Below are 20,126 nucleotides of genomic sequence, written 5' to 3' on the forward strand. Positions count from 1 at the left end.
CTACGCTCCTTACGCTCCTCAACTAGGTTTAACCAAAGAGAACTCAGAAACTCAGATTTTATTCTTTGCATGCAACTGAAACAGTGTTCCTAGAAATTCTAGATCTAGGTTATGGTTTGGAACTTACCAGTTACAGGATCAAAAGAGGTTCGGATCAAAACGAAGCTTACTGGCCCGTGAACGTTTCTATGGTTTCAGAAAACTGATTGAAGTTGAAAGAAGTGAGAAATGGTAGAGAGAAGATGAGAGTTCTTAGTGAGAAGTTGGAGAAGATGGAAGGTTCCTAGAGAGAAGGTGGGGAAGTCGTAGAGAGAAGGAGGAGAGAAAGAATTTTCCAGAATCAAGAAAGGAGTGTGCGTGTAGAGCGAGGGATGAGTTTTTCTGAGAATGCATGCCTTGTTTCCAGTGCCGAACGAACGTCCGCTCCTCGTCAGCCACGTGCATTCCACTAACGTTTTCCAGATTCCACTCGCAGTGACACCTGGCGTTCTCTAGTGAACTGTCGTGCTCTCCGAGTGACACGCAAACTGCGCTGCGTTTTCCCCACTCCAAACTCCATGCAGCGTGACACCTGGCGTCCGCTGTTGGAATGCTCCTCCCTGCTGCCGCCACGTACGATGTTGAGGTGTCTAGTTCTCCGGCTGCCACGCGTACTCCAATGTACGTTATTTTCCAGGGTATTACAAATAAACTACTTAGTAATTACATAATAATCTCAAAGTCTAAGAAAAATTATATTTTTCTTCAAATGACTTTTTTTTTGACAATTTAAAGATAATATTAATCATTAAATTCTCTTTAAATTAGTTTAATGGTCATATATATGCATCATTTATATGTGTAATTTAAAAAAACAATGAGATATATTTAATCTATAAAGACAACTAGACATATATCGATCTATATATGGAATAGTGATACTTTTTCTCAATAATAATCAAGAACAATTTAAATTAAAATTATATAAAACTTATATTTCATTATTATAATTTCTATTATAATATCTTTAATTTTAATAAAGAACCTCATCATATAATATTAATAAATATGACAATGAAATAAATAATAATAAAACCAATTTATTATTACTAACATGACATATTTTTAGAACATACTTCAAATCCAACATGTGGTTCATTTTACATTGGCTCAACTTAAACATCATCATGTGGTGTGGTAAGATCATGAATAATTCTTATAATTAATGTACTCCTCCTATGAGAAAAAAATATGCATCTAAAATATCATAATCTACCACATTAGCCAAGCCATGTGCAATAGTAGGTCTTATATATATATATAATCTAATTCACTTAGTTCTATTAGTGTACTTGGTTCCACTATCTCATTCTCATCACAGCTTTTCTTTTGAAAATGATTAAATGTACTTATTATCTGTTTAATATATTTGATGAAATGTTTCATCTAAGATAAAGAAAGTGTATTAGTAAAATAATTAAATTAGAGTTAATCTCAAATAACGTGATTATTAACGCAAGACTTAATTTATAAAGTGAAGGAAGTATCATGCTGCAAAAATTCTTCTAGCGATCAAACAATCACTATACAAATCTCTTTGAGAGATGATAGTGATATTTCACTATTATTAAAATCAACCAATATATTTGATTAATCATAAACATTTTTATAAATATTTATATATTCTATTGAAAATAAGATAACAACATGTTATTTTTACAATAAAATTAAGTCTTGAAATGTTTACAAGAAATACCATGTTATTTCAATATTGTTAAAATGAACTAAAATCATGTTACTTCAATTAATATTCTTAAAATGAACTAAAATATATTTAGTAAATCATATAAATGTTTCCTATATTAACGATGGTAAAACTAACATGATACTTTTACTAGAGTAAAACATTAATTTGAAAAAATAGATTCCAAATTTGTTTTTTCATTAAGAAAAAATGTTTAGTAAAACAATATTTAACTTCGAGTAAGACCAATTTATTTGAACTAACCCAACATTGCAAACTTAGGTTTAGGATTGTCTTAACCCTCTATGAAAATTTGACATTACAACCGGAACTTGAGTTCTAATGTTGTCAAACTGGGTGATTGATGAGAATACTTGAAGTAAAGCATAGGTGATAATTTTAAAAAATTTATTAATTATAAATGTAAAATCTCTAAATTCACTCAATACATATGTATCTTTTAAAAATAGAATAAAATATCTAAGTCTTGAGAGTTAGTAAACTGTAGTTTCATGTATATACTAGTAAAAACAAGTTTAGATATTTAATTCTTGTATATGTGATTGGTTGATTATGATAATTAAAAATTTACCTTAACTTATTATGAAAAATAATTATTATTATTCAGATATATAATTTTTATATTGTATAAATTCTCATGAAGTATTAATTATCTTTCAAAAAATTAATTTTTATTTTCTTTAAGAAGAATTTGTAAATACATTTTATATACTTATAGGTTAATTTTTGATTTTTTTTATTAATTATGTAATGCTTTTTATTAAATTGGGTGTTACAGTCCCACCTTCTCTTTTCACTTGTTGATTTTTCACTCACTCGAGTGTATTTCTCCCTTAACCTTAACTTCGAATGGTGTCAATTTTCCTCAAGTGTATTTCTTGGTACCAAGTTCATGGGAAGCGCAACCAATAAAATAAATAAATAAATAAATAAGAGGGATGGATTGACATAAGAAAGGGGAGAAGAGGGGATTTGAATGATAAGGAAAGGAGAAGAGGCAAAAATAATCACCAAAGAAAAGAAAACCAACAAAAAAAAAAATAAAACTAAAAAAATCAAAGAAAAGTGCAATGAAATATGACATTTTCTAAACCACATTAGGGCTAATTTAATAAAAGAACTAAAATAAATTATTTAATAAATATTAAAACTTAATTGATTAAAACAATATAAACCAAAATAAATCATAAACTTAAATATATGAAATAAATTAGGCTAAAATTATTAAATAATAAGCTGTTAAATTTAAAATATTTTAGAAGTATGAAGCAGACATCAATAATGAATTTTTTAAAAGCCTAAACATGTCACAATAAATAAATAAGCTAAGAAAAAATGTAAAATATTTAAATGATAGGAACCAATTATATATTTAAGTTCTTTATTTAGTTATAAATTACGTAAAATAAGTGCACCATTACACATAATTCAATAATATTAAATGTAAATATAAACTGTGATAATGTATAATGAATATTCACACATGCACTTATTAAATTAAATATTTATAACAATTTAATGATTTTTTCTCATTTCAATTAATTAAATTTAATAATTTGTCAGTTTTTGGATAAACTAATAAACTAATGACAAACCAAACATTGTGTGTGTTCGGCAGGAATCAAATTTACATGTGAGTGGAATCCACACATATTAACACCATTACAAAACATTACCAGCATCCATGCCAAAGCAAATGCCAGTTTGTCGCACTTCCACTTTCCACCGGACCACAACCTTCTCCTCCTTCTAATCATGACCACTTCCCCTTTCCTCTCTCTTTGTCGTCACCCCTTTTCCCACACTTCTCATCGTTTCCCAACAGGGGCTGCTTCTCAAAGTTCAAACTTTCTGCCAAAGTTTCAATCTTTTGCTTCTGGAAACCATGCAGGGAGTGAATTTCCATCTGGGTTCTGCTCAAATGCTCTCAGAAGAAAAAGGGTGTCCGTGGTGTGCTCAAAGTCAACTCTGAATGTGGAAGAAGTGGCAGAGAGAGGAGTGAAGGGTAAGGGTGAAGAGTTTGATGCAATTGTTATAGGGTCTGGGATTGGAGGGTTGGTTGCAGGAACACAGTTGGCAGTGAAGGGTGCCAGAGTTTTGGTTTTAGAGAAGTATGTGATTCCTGGTGGAAGCTCTGGATTTTACCAGAGGGATGGCTATACTTTTGATGTGGGCTCTTCTGTCATGTTTGGTTTCAGTGATAAGGTCAGTTATTTATTTATTTAATTTGGGTGCATGCCATTTTTTGTGTGTAATCATTTACTTTAATTTCATTATTGATGCGATGAAATGTGGATGGTATAGAAACTTTAGGGGTGAGCTCATGAGCTAAATGTTACGCTGAAGGAATATGGATGCTTTGCTTGTGAGAGGGACTTTCTGTTTCACTCTGGTTGCAATGCATTCGATTTTTTATTTTTTTATTTTTTTTGGAGACATTTATTTGTAAACAACACTCTATTTTGTGTTGCCATCAGTGTTATTGTGCTTAGCTGGTGCCTGGTGTTCATGAACAAAATGATTGCGTCTAGTTTGCTCTTTTGGTTAGTTTAATATTAAGAAAGATTTGGTTCATTATGTGAAGCTTGACTTTTGATCAATTAAGCTCCAAATAAATGTAATTTGCTCATCTTCTAATAATACCTTAGCAGCCAGTAGTAGATTCGAACACTTCTAATTGTTCTTTATGTTGAATGGTATGCTTCCTAGGATCATGAACACCATGTGCCTTAAATTTGTGTAGGGTAATCTCAATTTGATAACACAAGCGTTGGAGGCAGTCGGTTGTCAGATGCAAGTAGTACCTGATCCAACAACTGTTCATTTCCATCTACCAAATAACCTTTCTGTTCGAGTGCACAAAGAATATGATAAATTCATTGATGAACTGACCAGTTACTTTCCGCATGAAAAGGAGGGTATTCTTAAATTCTACAGTGAATGCTGGAAGGTTTGTCTAAATTGAGGTGATTGCAGCCCCCTTAAGGCATTTTTGCCTCTCCTTGAAGTTTACCTTTTAAGAGCTTTTGTGTTATGGCTAGATTTTCAATGCGCTGAATTCCTTGGAGTTGAAGTCACTGGAAGAGCCACTCTACCTTTTTGGACAGTTTTTTCAGAAGCCCCTGGAATGCTTGACACTAGGTACTTTCATCATGTTTATTTTAAACTGTAAGGCCACAAATTTTAACTCTTAACTATAATTCCAAAGGTAATATTGTTTTTTAGTTCCACTTGGTTTATCTTTTCTGTATTTTGGTAGATTGGAGAATGTATGTTTTAACTTATGAGTTAAAAGAATTGTTGAGGGAAGCAAAGGGTGAAAAAGTGAACAAATACATCACTCAACTCTGCAGTTTGTTGCTTAATTCCACTGCATATAACTAGTTAACTCAACAAATTTTACCCTAACCATGAAGATCAGAGCAAGATTTGAGTAAGACATGCTTATGCAATCCAATTAGTTTTTTATCTTCCAAGTAGTGGAACCCTAGACCTAGAGAATCACATCTCATGTACATAGTCTGGTTCTTTTTGCTGGGTGGAGAATTTGAACCAAACAAACTGTTAGGAACCAAGAATTGAAAAGAGAAAGAAAAGAAAGGTTTTTTTATTTAATAGACTGAAAAGAACAAAAATAGGAGAGCACTCCGAGGGTTTCCCCTTCACAAAGAGCTGAAGCTCAATCTACAAAATTCACTTCCTTCCCCTCTCCTCTCCTTCTTTCCTATATATATATATCTAACTAACGCCTCAAGTGACTCACTCTAACTATCTTAACTAATTTCTCTAACGCAAGCATTTTAGAAAACCTATATTGATCTCCTAATTCCTAAGGGGGGTCTCAGCATTTGTGATTAATTTGCTCAAATCTTTGAAATGCATCAATTATTGCAATACCAAAGTTGTGATAGTGTATATATGAAAAATTCTATATGAAGATTTCAATCAATGTGAGCTTCTGATAAACTTTTGCTATGTCAAGAAGATTAGAGCAAAGGATGTGATGAACCACGATCATTCTTGGCGTGTGTGTGATAACTTCCTTTCGTGGAAACCAGAGAAAAAAGAGAAGAAAATACAGAAAATGCACCAACTCAAGGTTGGTGAACTAAATGTAATAGAAGAACCTTGAAAGTTTACAAAGGAGGTTTGCTCCTTTCCCACAATGATCTCACTGTCAGCCTAAATCAAAAAACACTCAATGCCCCCACTCAGTGAGGTTGGTCTTAATAAATAGACCCCTCAGCCAACAATAGAAAGGCACCGAAACACACATCCACTAACTGCCACACTCTTATGTATCCCACTAACCCACACAAATCATTTCTTCTTAAATAAATTCTTCGTATAATACACCTTCCAAACCCGTTCTGTCTCTATAGTTCTAACAGTGTGTGTATTACAACATTCTTGTGGTAGACTATCTCTGTTAACCAATAAGCATTACATGCCTATTTCCTAATAACAGTACATAGTACATAACTGATAGGGGTTGCTATTGAAGACCCATTTGCAGCTCCCTCCATATTTGTGCTTTTTATCAGTTTTTTCATATGTTTTCGGCATTAACCTTCTTAACATATCTTTTGACAGCCTATTATTTGCCTCAAAATGCTGGAGCCATAGCTCGGAAGTACATTAAAGATCCAAGCTTGTTGTCTTTCATAGACGCAGAGGTAGCTGTGATTACTTATTTGATTCAGCTTGAAGTTTCATGAATTTATTAAGGAAAATGTGTCTTGAATAGTTACTCAGTGCAATGTGTTAAGAGAGACAACATGTACTAAATAAGTGTGGAATCCATTCTAGTGGATCTCATAGAAGAGGTTGAGGACAATTGTCGTGGGTCCCATCATAGCATTTGAGTCTTAAGCAAACTGTGCCACATGTTTTGTATCTTTGTCCAACCTATTTTCAATTGAGATAGCAGTCATGTTACTACTCATTTACACTTTGATTAATTATTCAATTGTTGGTACGTGATTGGTAATTTATATCCATGCTGTTGCAGTGTTTTATAGTGAGCACAGTCAACGCTATACAGACACCAATGATCAATGCTAGCATGGTAACCTTTTTTCATTCTTTCAGTTCATTAAATTTTTGTATTACATTTATTAAATTGTCTAGGAGAGGAGGTTTCATGCTTGCATTCATAGCTTCTGCTTGTAATGAATGGAGGATTAGATTGCAAAAAATAGAACTAGCAGGAATTTGACCCAACATTGACTGCTTTTAGTCCTAATAACATACAAATATTTCAGTATCTTTTTTATTTGAATGTTAAGTGTGTAATTTTAAAATGTAAAGGTCATCCTTCCATTAATATGAAGAATCAGTCATGTTTGTTAGACCTGTTATTTTTCTAACTCGTAACTGATTTTAAAATGATGAAAGGGTTAAATATGTTTTTAATCCTTAAAGATGTAGTGAATATTGGTTTTAATCCAATTTTTTGTTGTTAGATTTGGTCCGTACAATTCATTTAACTTTAGAAAACAGTCCTTACAATTATTTTGGTGATGACTTGACATGACATGCATCTTATTGTCAACAACCACTTAGATGCATTCTGTATTATGATAGATAGCAAATCAATAGATAGCAAATGGACTCTGTTCATGACTTTTAAAAGTTATAAGGGACCAAAAGCAACAATTTCTTTTTTAAGAATAAGCCAAAATTCACCACATGTTCAGGGACTAATCATACCAACCTCTTGAGGAACTGTCAGGGAGACTGCTAAACAATATTTGAGTTAGACATTCATGTTATGCCAGTCAAAACAGTGAAAAATAAAAGTACTTATTTCAAATATGGTGGCAGTACTATATAGTTCACCTTGGCCTCAAATGCTCTATATTTCCTGCATGGCCTGACTCTTTTTTTCCCTCCAGGTTCTATGTGACAGACACTTTGGTGGGATCAACTACCCTCTTGGGGGTGTCGGTGGGATTGCAAAGTCCTTAGCAAAAGGTCTTGTTGATCAGGGTAGTGAGATAGTTTACAAAGCAAATGTCACTGGTATTATAATTGAGCAGGGCAAAGCTGTAAGTGAGACTTCATAATAGAAACAATGACATTTTGGAAAGACGCATTTTTTCTTCAAGAACTGACTATGCTTTTTGCAGGTAGGTGTGAGGCTTGCTGATGGGAGAGAGTTCTTTGCCAAAACCATAATATCAAATGCTACTAGATGGGATACATTTGGTTGGTTTCAAATTCAAATTTGAATTCTTATAAGATATTTTGTGTGAATATTTTACTGATAATCTCCGTGATGTTTCTCTGCCCTCGTCAGTTCTTAGTTAGTTAAATCACATAATGTTACACTGTAGGAAAGTTGCTGAAGGGTGTTCCACTACCAAAAGAAGAAGAGAACTTCCAGAAAGTTTATGTTAAAGCTCCATCTTTTCTTTCAATTCACATGGGGGTTAAAGCAGAGATTTTACCACCAGATACAGACTGTCACCATTTTGTCCTTGAGGTAGTTGAAGTTTGCTCAACTTAAAATTTCTTAATAGTCCTTGTACCTTAAAATGAATATTAGCTTAATGCATTTCATTGGTTCTTCTCTAGAGCAACTGGTCCGAATTAGAGGATTCATATGGAAGTATCTTTTTAAGTATACCAACTGTTCTTGATTCATCATTGGCTCCCGAAGGTCGCCATATCCTTCATATATTCACAACTTCTTCCATGGGGGACTGGGAGGTAGGCAATACTGATAAACAAAGTTCAAAACTTTCACATTGCATGCTTGTGTGACTTCAGAATCTGTTTTTGTCTTAAAATATCTAGTGTCACTGTTTTCTGTACCAGGGTCTCTCAAGAGTAGAATACGAGGCAAAGAAGCAGCTTGTAGCCGATGAAATCATAAGCAGATTAGAGAATAAATTGTTTCCAGGTCTTAGATCATCCATCGATTTTATCGAGGTATTGGTTATAACCTCAGACCTTATATACTGAATGGTATTTCTGTGATTTCCTATTGTTTGAAAATCAATTAAATATAAATCTAGGAGATTTGATTGTATTTTACTTATCTCTTCATTAGTCCAATACCACATTTACCAGTTATTTGGTAAATCTTGCATTGTGTTACTTTGGCTTGCCAATCTCTCCAGATAATAGCCTTTGAGTAATGCTATTTTCCTGTTGACAAAGAAAAATCTGGTGTTAATATTTGAGAAGAACTAACTATTGTCTATTTGACTGCTTGTGGACCTAAATTCTATCATGCTAAAGGTGATAATTAGACATAAATGTTTGTATAACTACATTTGTTTTTGAAAGATCCAAACCCCAATTACCTTTCAGGATAATGCTGCCTGACAGATCCTTTTTTTTATATAAAACTCTTGCTAGGCATTTGATAGGAACCCGGAAATAGTTAGGCCCAAACCCAAAATATCTAAGGTGTATGTTAGACAAAGAAGGAAGGGCAAAGTAGGGGATCAAAATGGTCAGAGAGAGAATGAGAAGAATCTTTCTATATAACAAACTGCTGAGCTGGCACAGTAGGAAATGAGTGATTATGTTGTTTGGGGTATAAGGAGTGGAAAGAGAGTGGGGAGAAGGGGGGGCTGGAATTGGCTGGGAATCGGGAGAGACTAGACACTCTCTAACTGTCTAGAAATACCTTTTTTGTGCTGTTACAGATCTGTATTCTCTTTCTGGGATATGCACTCTGTTTTTCTTTGATAATAAAGTGACTATTCAGCTATTGTGTGCTTCCTTATTTCTAGTATCTATCAATTGGTATTCAGAGCCCGCGCTTCTTGGGGTCTGGATGGTTATTACAAGAACAACAATGGAGTCGAGGATTGAAAATCTAGAGAAAAGTATGCTTGAATGGAAGCATGAGAGTCAAATTCAAATGGACGAAATCAAACAGCTATTGAAGGAGAAAAATCGCGGAGACACAAGGGGTCGATCACGATAACGACGTTCTCCGAGACGTCACGCGGAGGGGGAGAGTCAAGGTAGTCGAGCTATTTCATCACGAGTTTCTGAACCCTATTCTAGAACTCGCGATTCGCGGAGAGGGAGTCGACCACCGAAAGGGGATTACAGAGGGCGAAAATTGGAGGTTCCTATATTTGCTGGTGATGATGCTTATGGATGGATTACCAGAGTTGAACGCTACTTCAAGGTGAACGATATGGATGACTCTGAAAAGATGGGTGCGGTGTTAGTAGCATTAGAGGACCGGGCATTGAATTGGTACCATTGGTGGGAGGAACAAACACCTTCACCAAGCTGGGTCCAGTTCAAGGAGGCAGTGATTCGGAGATTTCAACCGGACTTAGTGCAGAATCCTTTTGGGCCATTGTTGAGCATTAAGCAAACTGGGACAGTAATGGAGTATAGGGAAAAATTTGAGATGATTTCAGCTCCATTGAAGAAAGCGGACCGGGTGATGTTAAAAGGAATTTTTCTAAACGGACTCCATGTCGAATTGCAAGCCGAACTGAAGCTGTACAACATAGAATCGTTATCAGAACTCATGGATCGGGCCTTATTGTTGGAAGAGAAGAATTGGGCTTTGAAGAAAAGGGTGTTAGGCTCGGGTGAGAAAGTAAGCATGGGTGAGAAGGAGATTTCTCCAATGGTGACTAAGATGGGTAGATCGTATAATGCAACAGTAGATTTTATGAAGAATAAATTGAATGCTAAGAAGCCCAATTTTGGAAGTGCGGGTACAACGGAGCCCAAACCACAAAATGGGCCCAGTGGAGAAAAACAAATCACTATGGGCAGAAGGCTTTCGCAAGCTGAGTTGCAAGAACGGAGTAAAAAGGGGCTGTGTTTTAAATGTGGGGAGAAATGGGGACCTGAACATGAATGCAAGCTGAAGCATTATCAGTTGGTTTTGATGGAAGAACGTGGAGAGGAAGAATCGGAGGATGAGGAGGAGGAAGGGGAAGAAAAAGCAGAGTTGGAGCACAAGACACTTCAATTGTCTTTGAAAAGTAAAGTGGGGCTGACCTCTCACAAATCTTTTAAGATTTGGGGAACTATTGGCCAAAGACGAGTGCTGATATTGGTGGATTGTGGAGCAACCAGCAGCTTCCTTTCTAGAAAATTAGTAGATGAGTTGGATATTCCAGTGGAGAATACCCCTACTTATACTGTGGAGGTAGGAACAGGTGAAAAGGTGAAGGGTAGAGGACTGTGTAGAGGAGTTGATCTTGAGGTGCAGGGAGTCAAAATTAAACAAGATTTTTTTCTGTTTAATTTGGGTGGAACTGAGGTGGTATTAGGTATGGACTGGTTGGCGGATCTTGGTGACATTGAAGCTAATTTTCGAAACATGATCATTAAATGGGGAGATGAAGGAGGCAAGAAGGTGTTAAAGGGAGACCCTTCCCTAAGCAAGGCGCAAGCATCCTGGAAGAGCATGATTAAAGCCTTACAAGATGAAGGAGTGGGCTACTATATTGCATATCAGCAGTTGGAGGATACAAAGGAAAATCAACAAATATTATCTGATGAGATGAAGGCTGTCCTAGAGGAGTATAAGGACATTTTTCAAGACCCACAAGGGCTACCGCCAAGGAGAGAGCATGATCATGCAATCAATCTCAAAGAAGGTGCTCAAATACCAAATATCAGACCTTATAGATATCCCTATTATCAGAAGAATGAGATTGAAAAGATAGTAGGTGAGATGATGCATGCAGGGATTATTAGGACTAGTACTAGCCCTTACTCTAGTCCTGTTATTCTTGTAAGAAAAAAAGATGGTGGTTGGAGATTTTGCGTGGATTATAGAGCACTTAATAAGTTGACAATACCTGATAAATTTCCTATCCCTGTAATTGATGAATTATTGGATGAAGTAGGATCGGCTGTACTATTTTCCAAACTGGACTTAAAATCTGGTTACCACCAGATTCGAATGAGGGAAGAAGACATTCCTAAGACAGCTTTTAGGACACATGAAGGGCACTATGAATTCTTGGTCATGCCATTTGGGTTAACAAATGCTCCTTCTACCTTTCAAGCTCTTATGAACAGGGTCTTAAAACCATATCTAAGGAAGTTTGTGTTGGTATTCTTCGATGACATTCTAATCTATAGTCCGGATGAGGGAAGCCATAAAAAACACCTCAAATTGGTGCTCCAATTGTTGCGGGAAAATAATTTATTTGCAAATTCTAAGAAATGTAATTTTGGGCAGCAACAGTTGAGATATTTGGGACATTTGATTTCGGGAAAAGGAGTTTCCGCAGACCCAGACAAGGTGAATGAAATGATAAATTGGCCAGTTCCGAAGGATTTAAAAGGGTTGAGAGGATTTTTAGGGCTCACGGGATATTATAGGCGTTTTGTTAAAAATTATGGCAAGATTGCTTGGCCACTCACACAGTCGCTCAAGAAGGACAATTTCAAGTGGGGAAATGATGCTCAACAAGCTTTCGAACAGCTCAAGGATTCAATGACCACTTTACCTGTCTTAGGTGTTCCAGATTTTGAGAAACCTTTTGTAATAGAGACAGATGCCTCTGGAAAGGGAGTAGGAGCAGTGCTTATGCAGGAAGGCAGACCCATAGCTTACATGAGTCAATCATTGTCTGATAGAGCTCAACGTAAGTCTGTTTATGAGAGAGAATTAATGGCTATAGTGTTGGCTGTTCAGAAATGGAGGCATTATTTGATGGGTAGCCATTTTGTGGTGCACACGGATCAGAAAAGTCTGAGATTTTTGGCTGACCAGAGGATTATGGGGGAGGAGCAGCAAAAGTGGATTTCAAAATTAATGGGTTTTGACTTTGAAATAAGGTACAAACCTGGTTGTGAAAATAGGGCAGCAGATGCCCTTTCTAGGAAGCTACAATATTCTGCACTTTCCACGGTACAATTCAATGAATGGGAGGGGTTGGAAGATGAAATTCAAGCTAATGCTCGATTAAGGGGGATCATCCAGGATTTATTGAAACAACAGGATGCACATCCGGGGTTTCAATTAATAAAAGGAAGATTATATTACAAAGGACGAATGGTACTACCAAAGAATTCTTCTAAAATTCCTCTAATACTCAAGGAATTTCATGATTCAGCGTTGGGTGGGCATTCTGGATTTTTCAGAACATATAAGAGAATTTCGGGATTAATATTTTGGGAATGTATGAAGAAAGAAATACAACAGTATGTGTTGAGTTGTGCAGTTTGTCAACAAAATAAGTATCAAGCCTTGAACCCAGGTGGGCTGTTACAACCTTTGCCAATACCTACTCACACTTGGTCTGACATTTCGATGGATTTTATAGGAGGATTGCCTAAAACCCAAGGGGTTGACACCATTTTTGTGGTCGTGGACAGGTTAACAAAATATGCTCATTTCATAGCTATTGCCCATCCTTACACTGCTAAGGACATTGCTGAAATTTTCATCAAAGATATTGTTAGGTTGCATGGGTTTCCCTCCTCAATTGTGTCTGACCGAGATAGAGTTTTTATCAGTCATTTTTGGACAGAACTATTTAAAATGGCTGGCACTAAGCTGAAATTCAGTTCTGCCTATCACCCTCAAACGGACGGGCAAACTGAAGTGGTGAATCGCTGTTTGGAGACTTACCTTCGGTGTCTCACTGGGACTAAGCCTAAACAGTGGCCTAAATGGATTAGCTGGGCAGAGTTTTGGTACAACACTAACTATAACTCATCTACCAAAATGACTCCCTTTAAGGCTTTATATGGGAGAGAACCTCCAGTATTAATTAGAGGAGATATGACACAGTCTTCCGTGGAGGAAGTCAATAGGCTGATGGCAGATAGGAATCATATGTTGGATGAGTTAAAAGAGCATCTTGTCCAGGCCCAAAACAGAATGTGCAAGCAAGCCAACAAGCATCGACGGGAGGTGGAATTTGAAGTTGGAGATGTAGTATATTTGAAGATACAGCCTTATAAGTTAAAAAGCTTGGCTAAAAAGGTCAATCAAAAGTTAAGTCCGAGATATTATGGGCCTTATGAAATTGTGGAGAAGTTTAGTCCTGCTGCCTATAAACTGCAACTACCTTCAGGAAGCAAAGTGCATCCAGTTTTCCATGTTTCTGCACTTAAGAAATCCATTGCTGCAACAATTACTAGCCAACCATTACCCTTATTTTTAGCAGATGATTGGGAATTGAAGGTTCAACCAGCAGAAGCACTTGCTGTTAGAAGGAATCAACAAGGGGATCTCGAAATTCTTATTAGGTGGAAAGATTTACCAGATTTTGAAAATTCGTGGGAAGCTTTATCTATAATCAAGGAGCATTTTCCTGATTTCCACCTTGAGGACAAGGTGCATCTTGTGGAGGGGAGTGTTGATAGGAACCCGGAAATAGTTAGGCCCAAACCCAAAATATCTAAGGTGTATGTTAGACAAAGAAGGAAGGGCAAAGTAGGGGATCAAAATGGTCAGAGAGAGAATGAGAAGAATCTTTCTATATAACAAACTGCTGAGCTGGCACAGTAGGAAATGAGTGATTATGTTGTTTGGGGTATAAGGAGTGGAAAGAGAGTGGGGAGAAGGGGGGGCTGGAATTGGCTGGGAATCGGGAGAGACTAGACACTCTCTAACTGTCTAGAAATACCTTTTTTGTGCTGTTACAGATCTGTATTCTCTTTCTGGGATATGCACTCTGTTTTTCTTTGATAATAAAGTGACTATTCAGCTATTGTGTGCTTCCTTATTTCTAGTATCTATCAGCATTACTATGATCTTTGGCATCTCAGCTAGGCTAACCCCTAGGACATATACCATTTGTAGGGGTGGGTAAACTGCACTATTTGCACTGCACTATAAATCCATTACAATTAACTATAAAATAGTTTAAAAAAACTGAACTGAACTAAAAAATAGTTCAAAAAAACTGAACTGAACTAGTTTTTAGTTCAGTTAACTCCAATACAGTTCAGTAAACTGTTTTGCCAAAATCTTTGAGGTTCTGTAGAAGGAGCAGTTGTGGAGACTGTGGCTGCTGCTGTAGTACCATTGTTACCGTCGCTAACATGCTCTGTCGAATCCTCGTTTCCTCCATAAACATTCCGAGCAACAGAATGACAGATTTCACAAGTCCTGTTAAAGTTTAAGCAAACAGAAATTATCAGAAAAACACACAACTTAAAACTTCATGAGAAATCTGTTCAGGTGAATTGCTATTTTTGCAGTAAACAACCAGATTTTCTGCCGAACATTGTTATAAATTCAGTAGAAACTTCACATCATATACATCAAAAGCAACATTAATTTTGCTAGCCACTTCAAAACGGGATGCTTCAAATAAACAAGCAGGCTTGCAAATGCAAAAGGCCATGCTGTTCATATGCCAGATATGAAAATATCATTTCATAAAACCATGATATTTTCGGCTCATACACAAGACGTAATAAACTAGTAATAAATGAACCTTCATTTAAATTTAACAAAGATAATCATCAACCAACCTTCTGTTTACACTAAGTTTTTTACATGAAAAAAATCGTGTTCCAGATTAAGAATATCTCTCACATAACTTGTGCAAGTATGTTTTCTCATCTGTAAAATTGAATCAGTCATATTAGTGTTTTATATATAGAATTATTTAACATATTTCTCATCTGTAAAGAAACCAAAGCATGGTCTGTGGAGTTTTTTCCAATTAATCTGACCCTAAACCCATCCCTTATACAGCAAAAACATCAATGTCAGGTAAAATCTCCCATAATTTTGAAGAAAGATATTGGAGTTGATTTTATTCATTAAGCAATTTGGAGGGAATTGAAGGGGGTGTATTTCTCTTTTGTAACTATCAATTTTCATACATAAATATAAGAAAGCAGTTTACCATGTCCTTAACAGACTAAAAAAGTAAATTCATGACGCCTTTAACAAGATAACAGAATCAAATTATCATATTTAGACTTAGGGTCTTCAAGAAAAACTTCTTAACATGCACTTCTAAGAGAATAAAATAAGAACAATTTTTTTCCATTAGTTAAAATTAGTTTGTATATAAATTAATTGTAGTTTATGGAAAAAAATTACTTTACTTTTATTTTTATTTTCTTCACCTAAAAGTATTTATGAAGAAATCTTAGTCAAATGTAATCCTTAATACAATTGAGATCTAACTAAAACTCAGTCACACTTATATCAGAGTCACTATTTCTCTAGGCCAGGTAGTAACAAACCTCAAAAATTTCGTTTGCCAGTTAGCTGTTTCTTGCATTTTGGACCACAGATTGATATACCACACGCCCAATTCATTTGCGACCTCAACACAGGCATTAGCATATTGACCAGTTACTTCATTTGTTCTTTCAGTCACTTTGGTAGCGTTCTCACCATATTGGGATCTGCAAGACCCAACAAAATCATTCCAAACATGAAGTTAACTTTTGTTGAACACTTAGAAGCCAATCTAATTGTAAACATAAGCTTTAAGAAAAACAGTAATGTGACACAGTTTCAATACAGAAGCTTTAGTCATATTAGCTACAGCAAAATCTTTCCCAATTAGGTACTGATAGTCACTAGCATACTGTGAGATTACTAATCATCTTGATCGTGCAAGTCTCATCCAATTTAATCATTTTCCACCAACATTAAGTACTACAGTACACAATGTTTGATAAAAAGCAGTGACTTTTGTAAAGTAGGAAGTAGCCTGAGCTTATAACCTCGGGAATTAAAGGGACTAAAATAGGGATTTACACAAAAAGTAAATCTACTAGTTAATCAGGAGAAACAATTCCATTTGGTGATATAAATAGTCAAGCACATAAGACGAGGTCTATACAGGAAGGCAGATTATGAATACTAAATCTAACAGAAGCAATTCATAAGTACTTTGCATATTCCAGGCGTCCTTCCTCGCTGAGTGGAGGTATTCAGAAGCAATTATGAATACTAAATCCAATTAATGTGTGAAACTGTGTGAAAGAATTAATCAAATAAATGGAGGACAGTAAACATAGGAAGACAAATGAATCAACCAGATTTTCGCTTCAAAACATTAGGAAATGAAAACAACAGTTATTCATTGTTAACACAACATCATTAAAAGAAGAAGCATCAGCTAAAATATTAGAATCATGAACAATAATAGCTGGCATGCTATCCTGTTTTTCACTCCAATCTGCAGGTTCGAGAGGATTCTTCTGCTTGCCTCAACCAAACTTCTTAAAAACACGATTATAACGAAGGAATCGTTATGTGATGACTGAGATGATTTGGTAGCAAACAACCACGTGTAATATCCAAAAGGGTCTCACATAACTAGTTGAAAATTCAAAGAAGTCTTACTATTTTCCTTAGGGTTAAGAGACACAATCCATAAAGTAAGAAGTACCAACATTATATAGCACCATAAACACCTTAAATTCATCAATCAAGCAGAAAAATAAGCACAAAGAATGAAAAGGGACAATAAAAATGGCGAAAAGAAGAAACCCCACAACATTAAAATTTCATAAATCATAGGTTTAAGGAAAATACAGAGTAAGGCGGCAGCACATAGAGGCAGAGACAACACAGACAGGTAGAGACAACACGGAGAGGCAGGGTCACCGTTGGAACTCTCCTTTGTCGACAGAGTCACGGTGGCAGCGGCCGCGCGTCACGGTAGGGCTAGGGCAGAGTCACCGTGGGTTTTCGTTGAAGCTCTCTTTCGACGACAACGGTGGGCAGCGATTGGGTCACGGTAGGATTACTGTGAGTTTTCGTTGGAGATCTCCTTTGCCAACAAGATCATGGTGGTCAAAGCCGCATCCAGCCAAGGCAGGGTCACGTTTCAGAAATAATTGGAAAGGAGAGAGGGATAGAAAAGCAAGGCAATGTTACGTTTCAGAAATAATTAGAAAGGAGAGAGGGATACAGTTATCTTATAGTTAACTGAACTAAAAATGTGATCAGTTCAGTTTTAAAAATTAAACTATAAAACAGTATATTTAAGTTTTTAGTAAAAATGGATTAGTATTTTTTAGTATTATACAGTACAGTTAACTATAGTTAAGTACGGATTAGTTTATTTTGCCCAACCCTAACCATTTGTCATCACATGAAAATATCATTAAAAACAAAAAGAAAGATACAAAGAACTCATGGGGGGACCCAACCAAAACCCATGAACAGAAAACAAGCCAGCTATAAAGCTATACACAAGCTAAGAAGCTCTATACATAGGAAAAAGAAACCTATTATGACAAAAGTCCAAACTTATAAAAGCTTGCATAACCATATACCATTTAAACATTTCTCTGACAGGCCTAAACTCCCCCAGGTTATCAGCACAACGACTTTCTTCTCGAAAAATATGTGACACCGTAAAATCAATACCACTACGAAACTTAATGGATTTCCTCCAACGACCTTTAATAGACCACAGTACAACCTCTTGATGAGAGAAAGCTTTACAGACCAAGGATGGATCACTTTCCAACCAGACTCTTCTAAATCTGGCTCTTTTTTGTTATGCTTGTAAACATTCTTGCTATCATGTAAGCATATGAAGTATCTGCATAGATGGAGGAAACTATCATGCTTAGATATTCTTTGGCGTTTGGTTCTTGTGCTTTTTTATTATATGTATGTTTTCTGAAATCTTAAGCCTTGCTACAGGTAGGGACACCAAAGACACACAGGCGATACCTAGCTCGTGACAAGGGGACGTACGGCCCAATGCCACGTGGAACACCAAAGGGGTTATTGGGAATGCCATTTAATACAACAGTAGGTCCTTAAACGAATAACTGGTTCAGTTATAGAAAATATTCTGCTATGCTTTCACAATGCTCTGCTTAAAGCAAGTTACAAACATATAAAACTTGCAGGGCATAGCTGGTCTTTATTGTGTTGGTGATAGCTGCTTCCCTGGACAAGGTGTTATTGCTGTAGCTTTCTCCGGAGTTATGTGTGCTCACCGAGTAGCTGCAGATATTGGTAAGCCAAAACACTCCTTCACATAATAGCAAACAGTCCTCCAAATTCTGGCAAACCCTTACATAATGCTAATATGCAAAAAGTTCAAGCATTCCGAAATTGTTGTATACCCTTACAGATAGTGTGAAGGAATACTATTGTGTTGTTCCTCAAAATGGTAGTAATAGCAAACATTTGTAAGCATTCCTTTAAATGCATAGAGTTGGTATTTCTATAAGAAGCAATATTAGTACTGCTTTGTAATTATTAAAAAGTAGATTTTAAATCTAACATGTAAATTGGTCTTATCTTTAGTTTAGTTGATGTGATAGACTCTAATGCATAAATCCATAACTCTAAAAATTGAACTTTAAATGTAACTTATTCATGCAAAACCAACTTATAAGTAAGGTTTGCAGTTACTTATATATTATAAAATAATTTTATGTCTAGTTGATATGGGATTTAACATATTTAGTGTTCCTGTAATAAGTTGCATAATGAAGGATTCTATTAAATATCAATGCATATTACTGAGGTGAAATATTGATTCTAATTTGAGAACAACATGGACAATACCAATGGTATTGAACATGTATTTGTCTCATAGTATATAACAGTGAACTGCTCTTGCTGAGAATGGTGGATATAATTTCATTTCATTTTTCTTACACTTATGTTATTTTGTTGTTCTTTCAAATAGGGCTGGAGAAAAAGTCACCTGTGTTGGATTCCATGCTGCTTCGGTTGCTTGGTTGGATAAGAACAATGGCATGAGTACATGGCAGCTTTTGTTTGATCACACCATTGTTTCACTGCAGATTTCCTCCTCAATGTTCAAGACTCAGCAGTTTGCCACAGAAGATAGGTGGTGTCAGTTGCAACTCAATCCATGGAGTGCCATAGCTTGGGAAAAAAATAATTTGGAGGGTGCAAAATAAATAAGCTTACAATGTATAAATCAAATGTGATGGTTTTGACAATAATTTATTTTAAGTGATTCAAGTAACTATTGGTAACATTTAATACTGATTATTTTCTTAAGTAATAGTCGTCTATGATATACAAATATTTTTTTTTTTACTTTATTAATAATAATACTCCTTAGAACTTTACCACCTTATCTGCCACCAAGTAAAATTTAATGCAGAACTTATTCACATTTTTTATTTTTTAGTTTTTCTTAAGACACCTCAAGTTTATATATATAAAGTGAAATATGTATGAAAATATACAAAAAAGAAAAAAAAATTAATGAATTTTTTTTAATGAATTGAATAAAATAATCAAACTTTTATCAGGATCAGAACAATTTCTGCATAATTTCAGGAACATGCCGATAAATTTGCAACGAAAATCTATAATTTCAAGTTATATCTTTGCAAATACAGCTATCCAAGTATATGAGGACTTTAATTTTTTTAAGTGAAGTCTTCATGCATGTGACGATTTCACATTTTGCATATTCTCTGGTTTCAAAATACATTT

General features: G+C 35.5%; 2 protein-coding genes across 3 annotated transcripts; one reads left to right on the forward strand and one right to left on the reverse strand.

The window, feature by feature from the left end:
* The first annotated feature begins 3,482 nt into the window (after positions 1 to 3,482).
* On the forward strand, positions 3,483 to 19,753 carry LOC148193316 (prolycopene isomerase, chloroplastic-like). Of its 2 annotated transcripts, none has more exons than XM_088099775.1 (13): positions 3,483 to 3,949; positions 4,488 to 4,694; positions 4,786 to 4,885; positions 6,338 to 6,420; positions 6,756 to 6,812; positions 7,642 to 7,794; positions 7,876 to 7,954; positions 8,083 to 8,231; positions 8,324 to 8,458; positions 8,567 to 8,680; positions 18,339 to 18,449; positions 18,551 to 18,659; positions 19,342 to 19,753. In XM_088099775.1, exons 1-13 carry the CDS (start codon positions 3,500 to 3,502, stop codon positions 19,413 to 19,415), a joined length of 1,821 nt encoding a protein of 606 aa, XP_087955901.1. In that variant the 5' UTR covers positions 3,483 to 3,499; the 3' UTR covers positions 19,416 to 19,753. The 2 variants fall into 2 exon arrangements, with proteins under 2 accessions (XP_087955901.1, XP_087955902.1); XM_088099776.1 differs by having other exon boundaries at positions 3,755 to 3,953.
* LOC148193317 (uncharacterized) lies at positions 14,513 to 17,590 on the reverse strand. The gene is made up of 3 exons (XM_088099777.1): positions 17,217 to 17,590; positions 15,911 to 16,075; positions 14,513 to 14,816 (listed from the first exon to the last, which is right to left on the reverse strand). Exons 1-3 carry the CDS (start codon positions 17,234 to 17,236, stop codon positions 14,633 to 14,635), a joined length of 369 nt encoding a protein of 122 aa, XP_087955903.1. The 5' UTR covers positions 17,237 to 17,590; the 3' UTR covers positions 14,513 to 14,632.
* Positions 19,754 to 20,126: the final 373 nt, after the last annotated feature.

Source organism: Vigna umbellata, chromosome 9 (assembly GCF_029865625.1).
Source record: "Vigna umbellata cultivar VRB3 chromosome 9, Vumbellata_1.0, whole genome shotgun sequence".
Lineage (NCBI taxonomy): Eukaryota > Viridiplantae > Streptophyta > Magnoliopsida > Fabales > Fabaceae > Vigna > Vigna umbellata.

Bases quoted from the DNA above. Each gene is read 5' to 3' on its own strand.
- LOC148193316 (XM_088099775.1), top strand. From the start codon at position 3,500: ATGACCACTTCCCCTTTCCTCTCTCTTTGTCGTCACCCCTTTTCCCAC. The intron at 4,695-4,785 runs GTTTGTCTAAAT...TGTTATGGCTAG, and splicing joins TCTACAGTGAATGCTGGAAG to ATTTTCAATGCGCTGAATTC. The intron at 6,813-7,641 runs GTAACCTTTTTT...TTTTCCCTCCAG, and splicing joins CAATGATCAATGCTAGCATG to GTTCTATGTGACAGACACTT.
- LOC148193317 (XM_088099777.1), bottom strand. From the start codon at position 17,236: ATGTGCTGCCGCCTTACTCT. The intron at 16,076-17,216 runs GTATTTTCCTTA...TGGGTCTTGCAG, and splicing joins ATGTGCTGCCGCCTTACTCT to ATCCCAATATGGTGAGAACG. The intron at 14,817-15,910 runs GTTTGTTACTAC...AAACTTTAACAG, and splicing joins TGGCAAACGAAATTTTTGAG to GACTTGTGAAATCTGTCATT.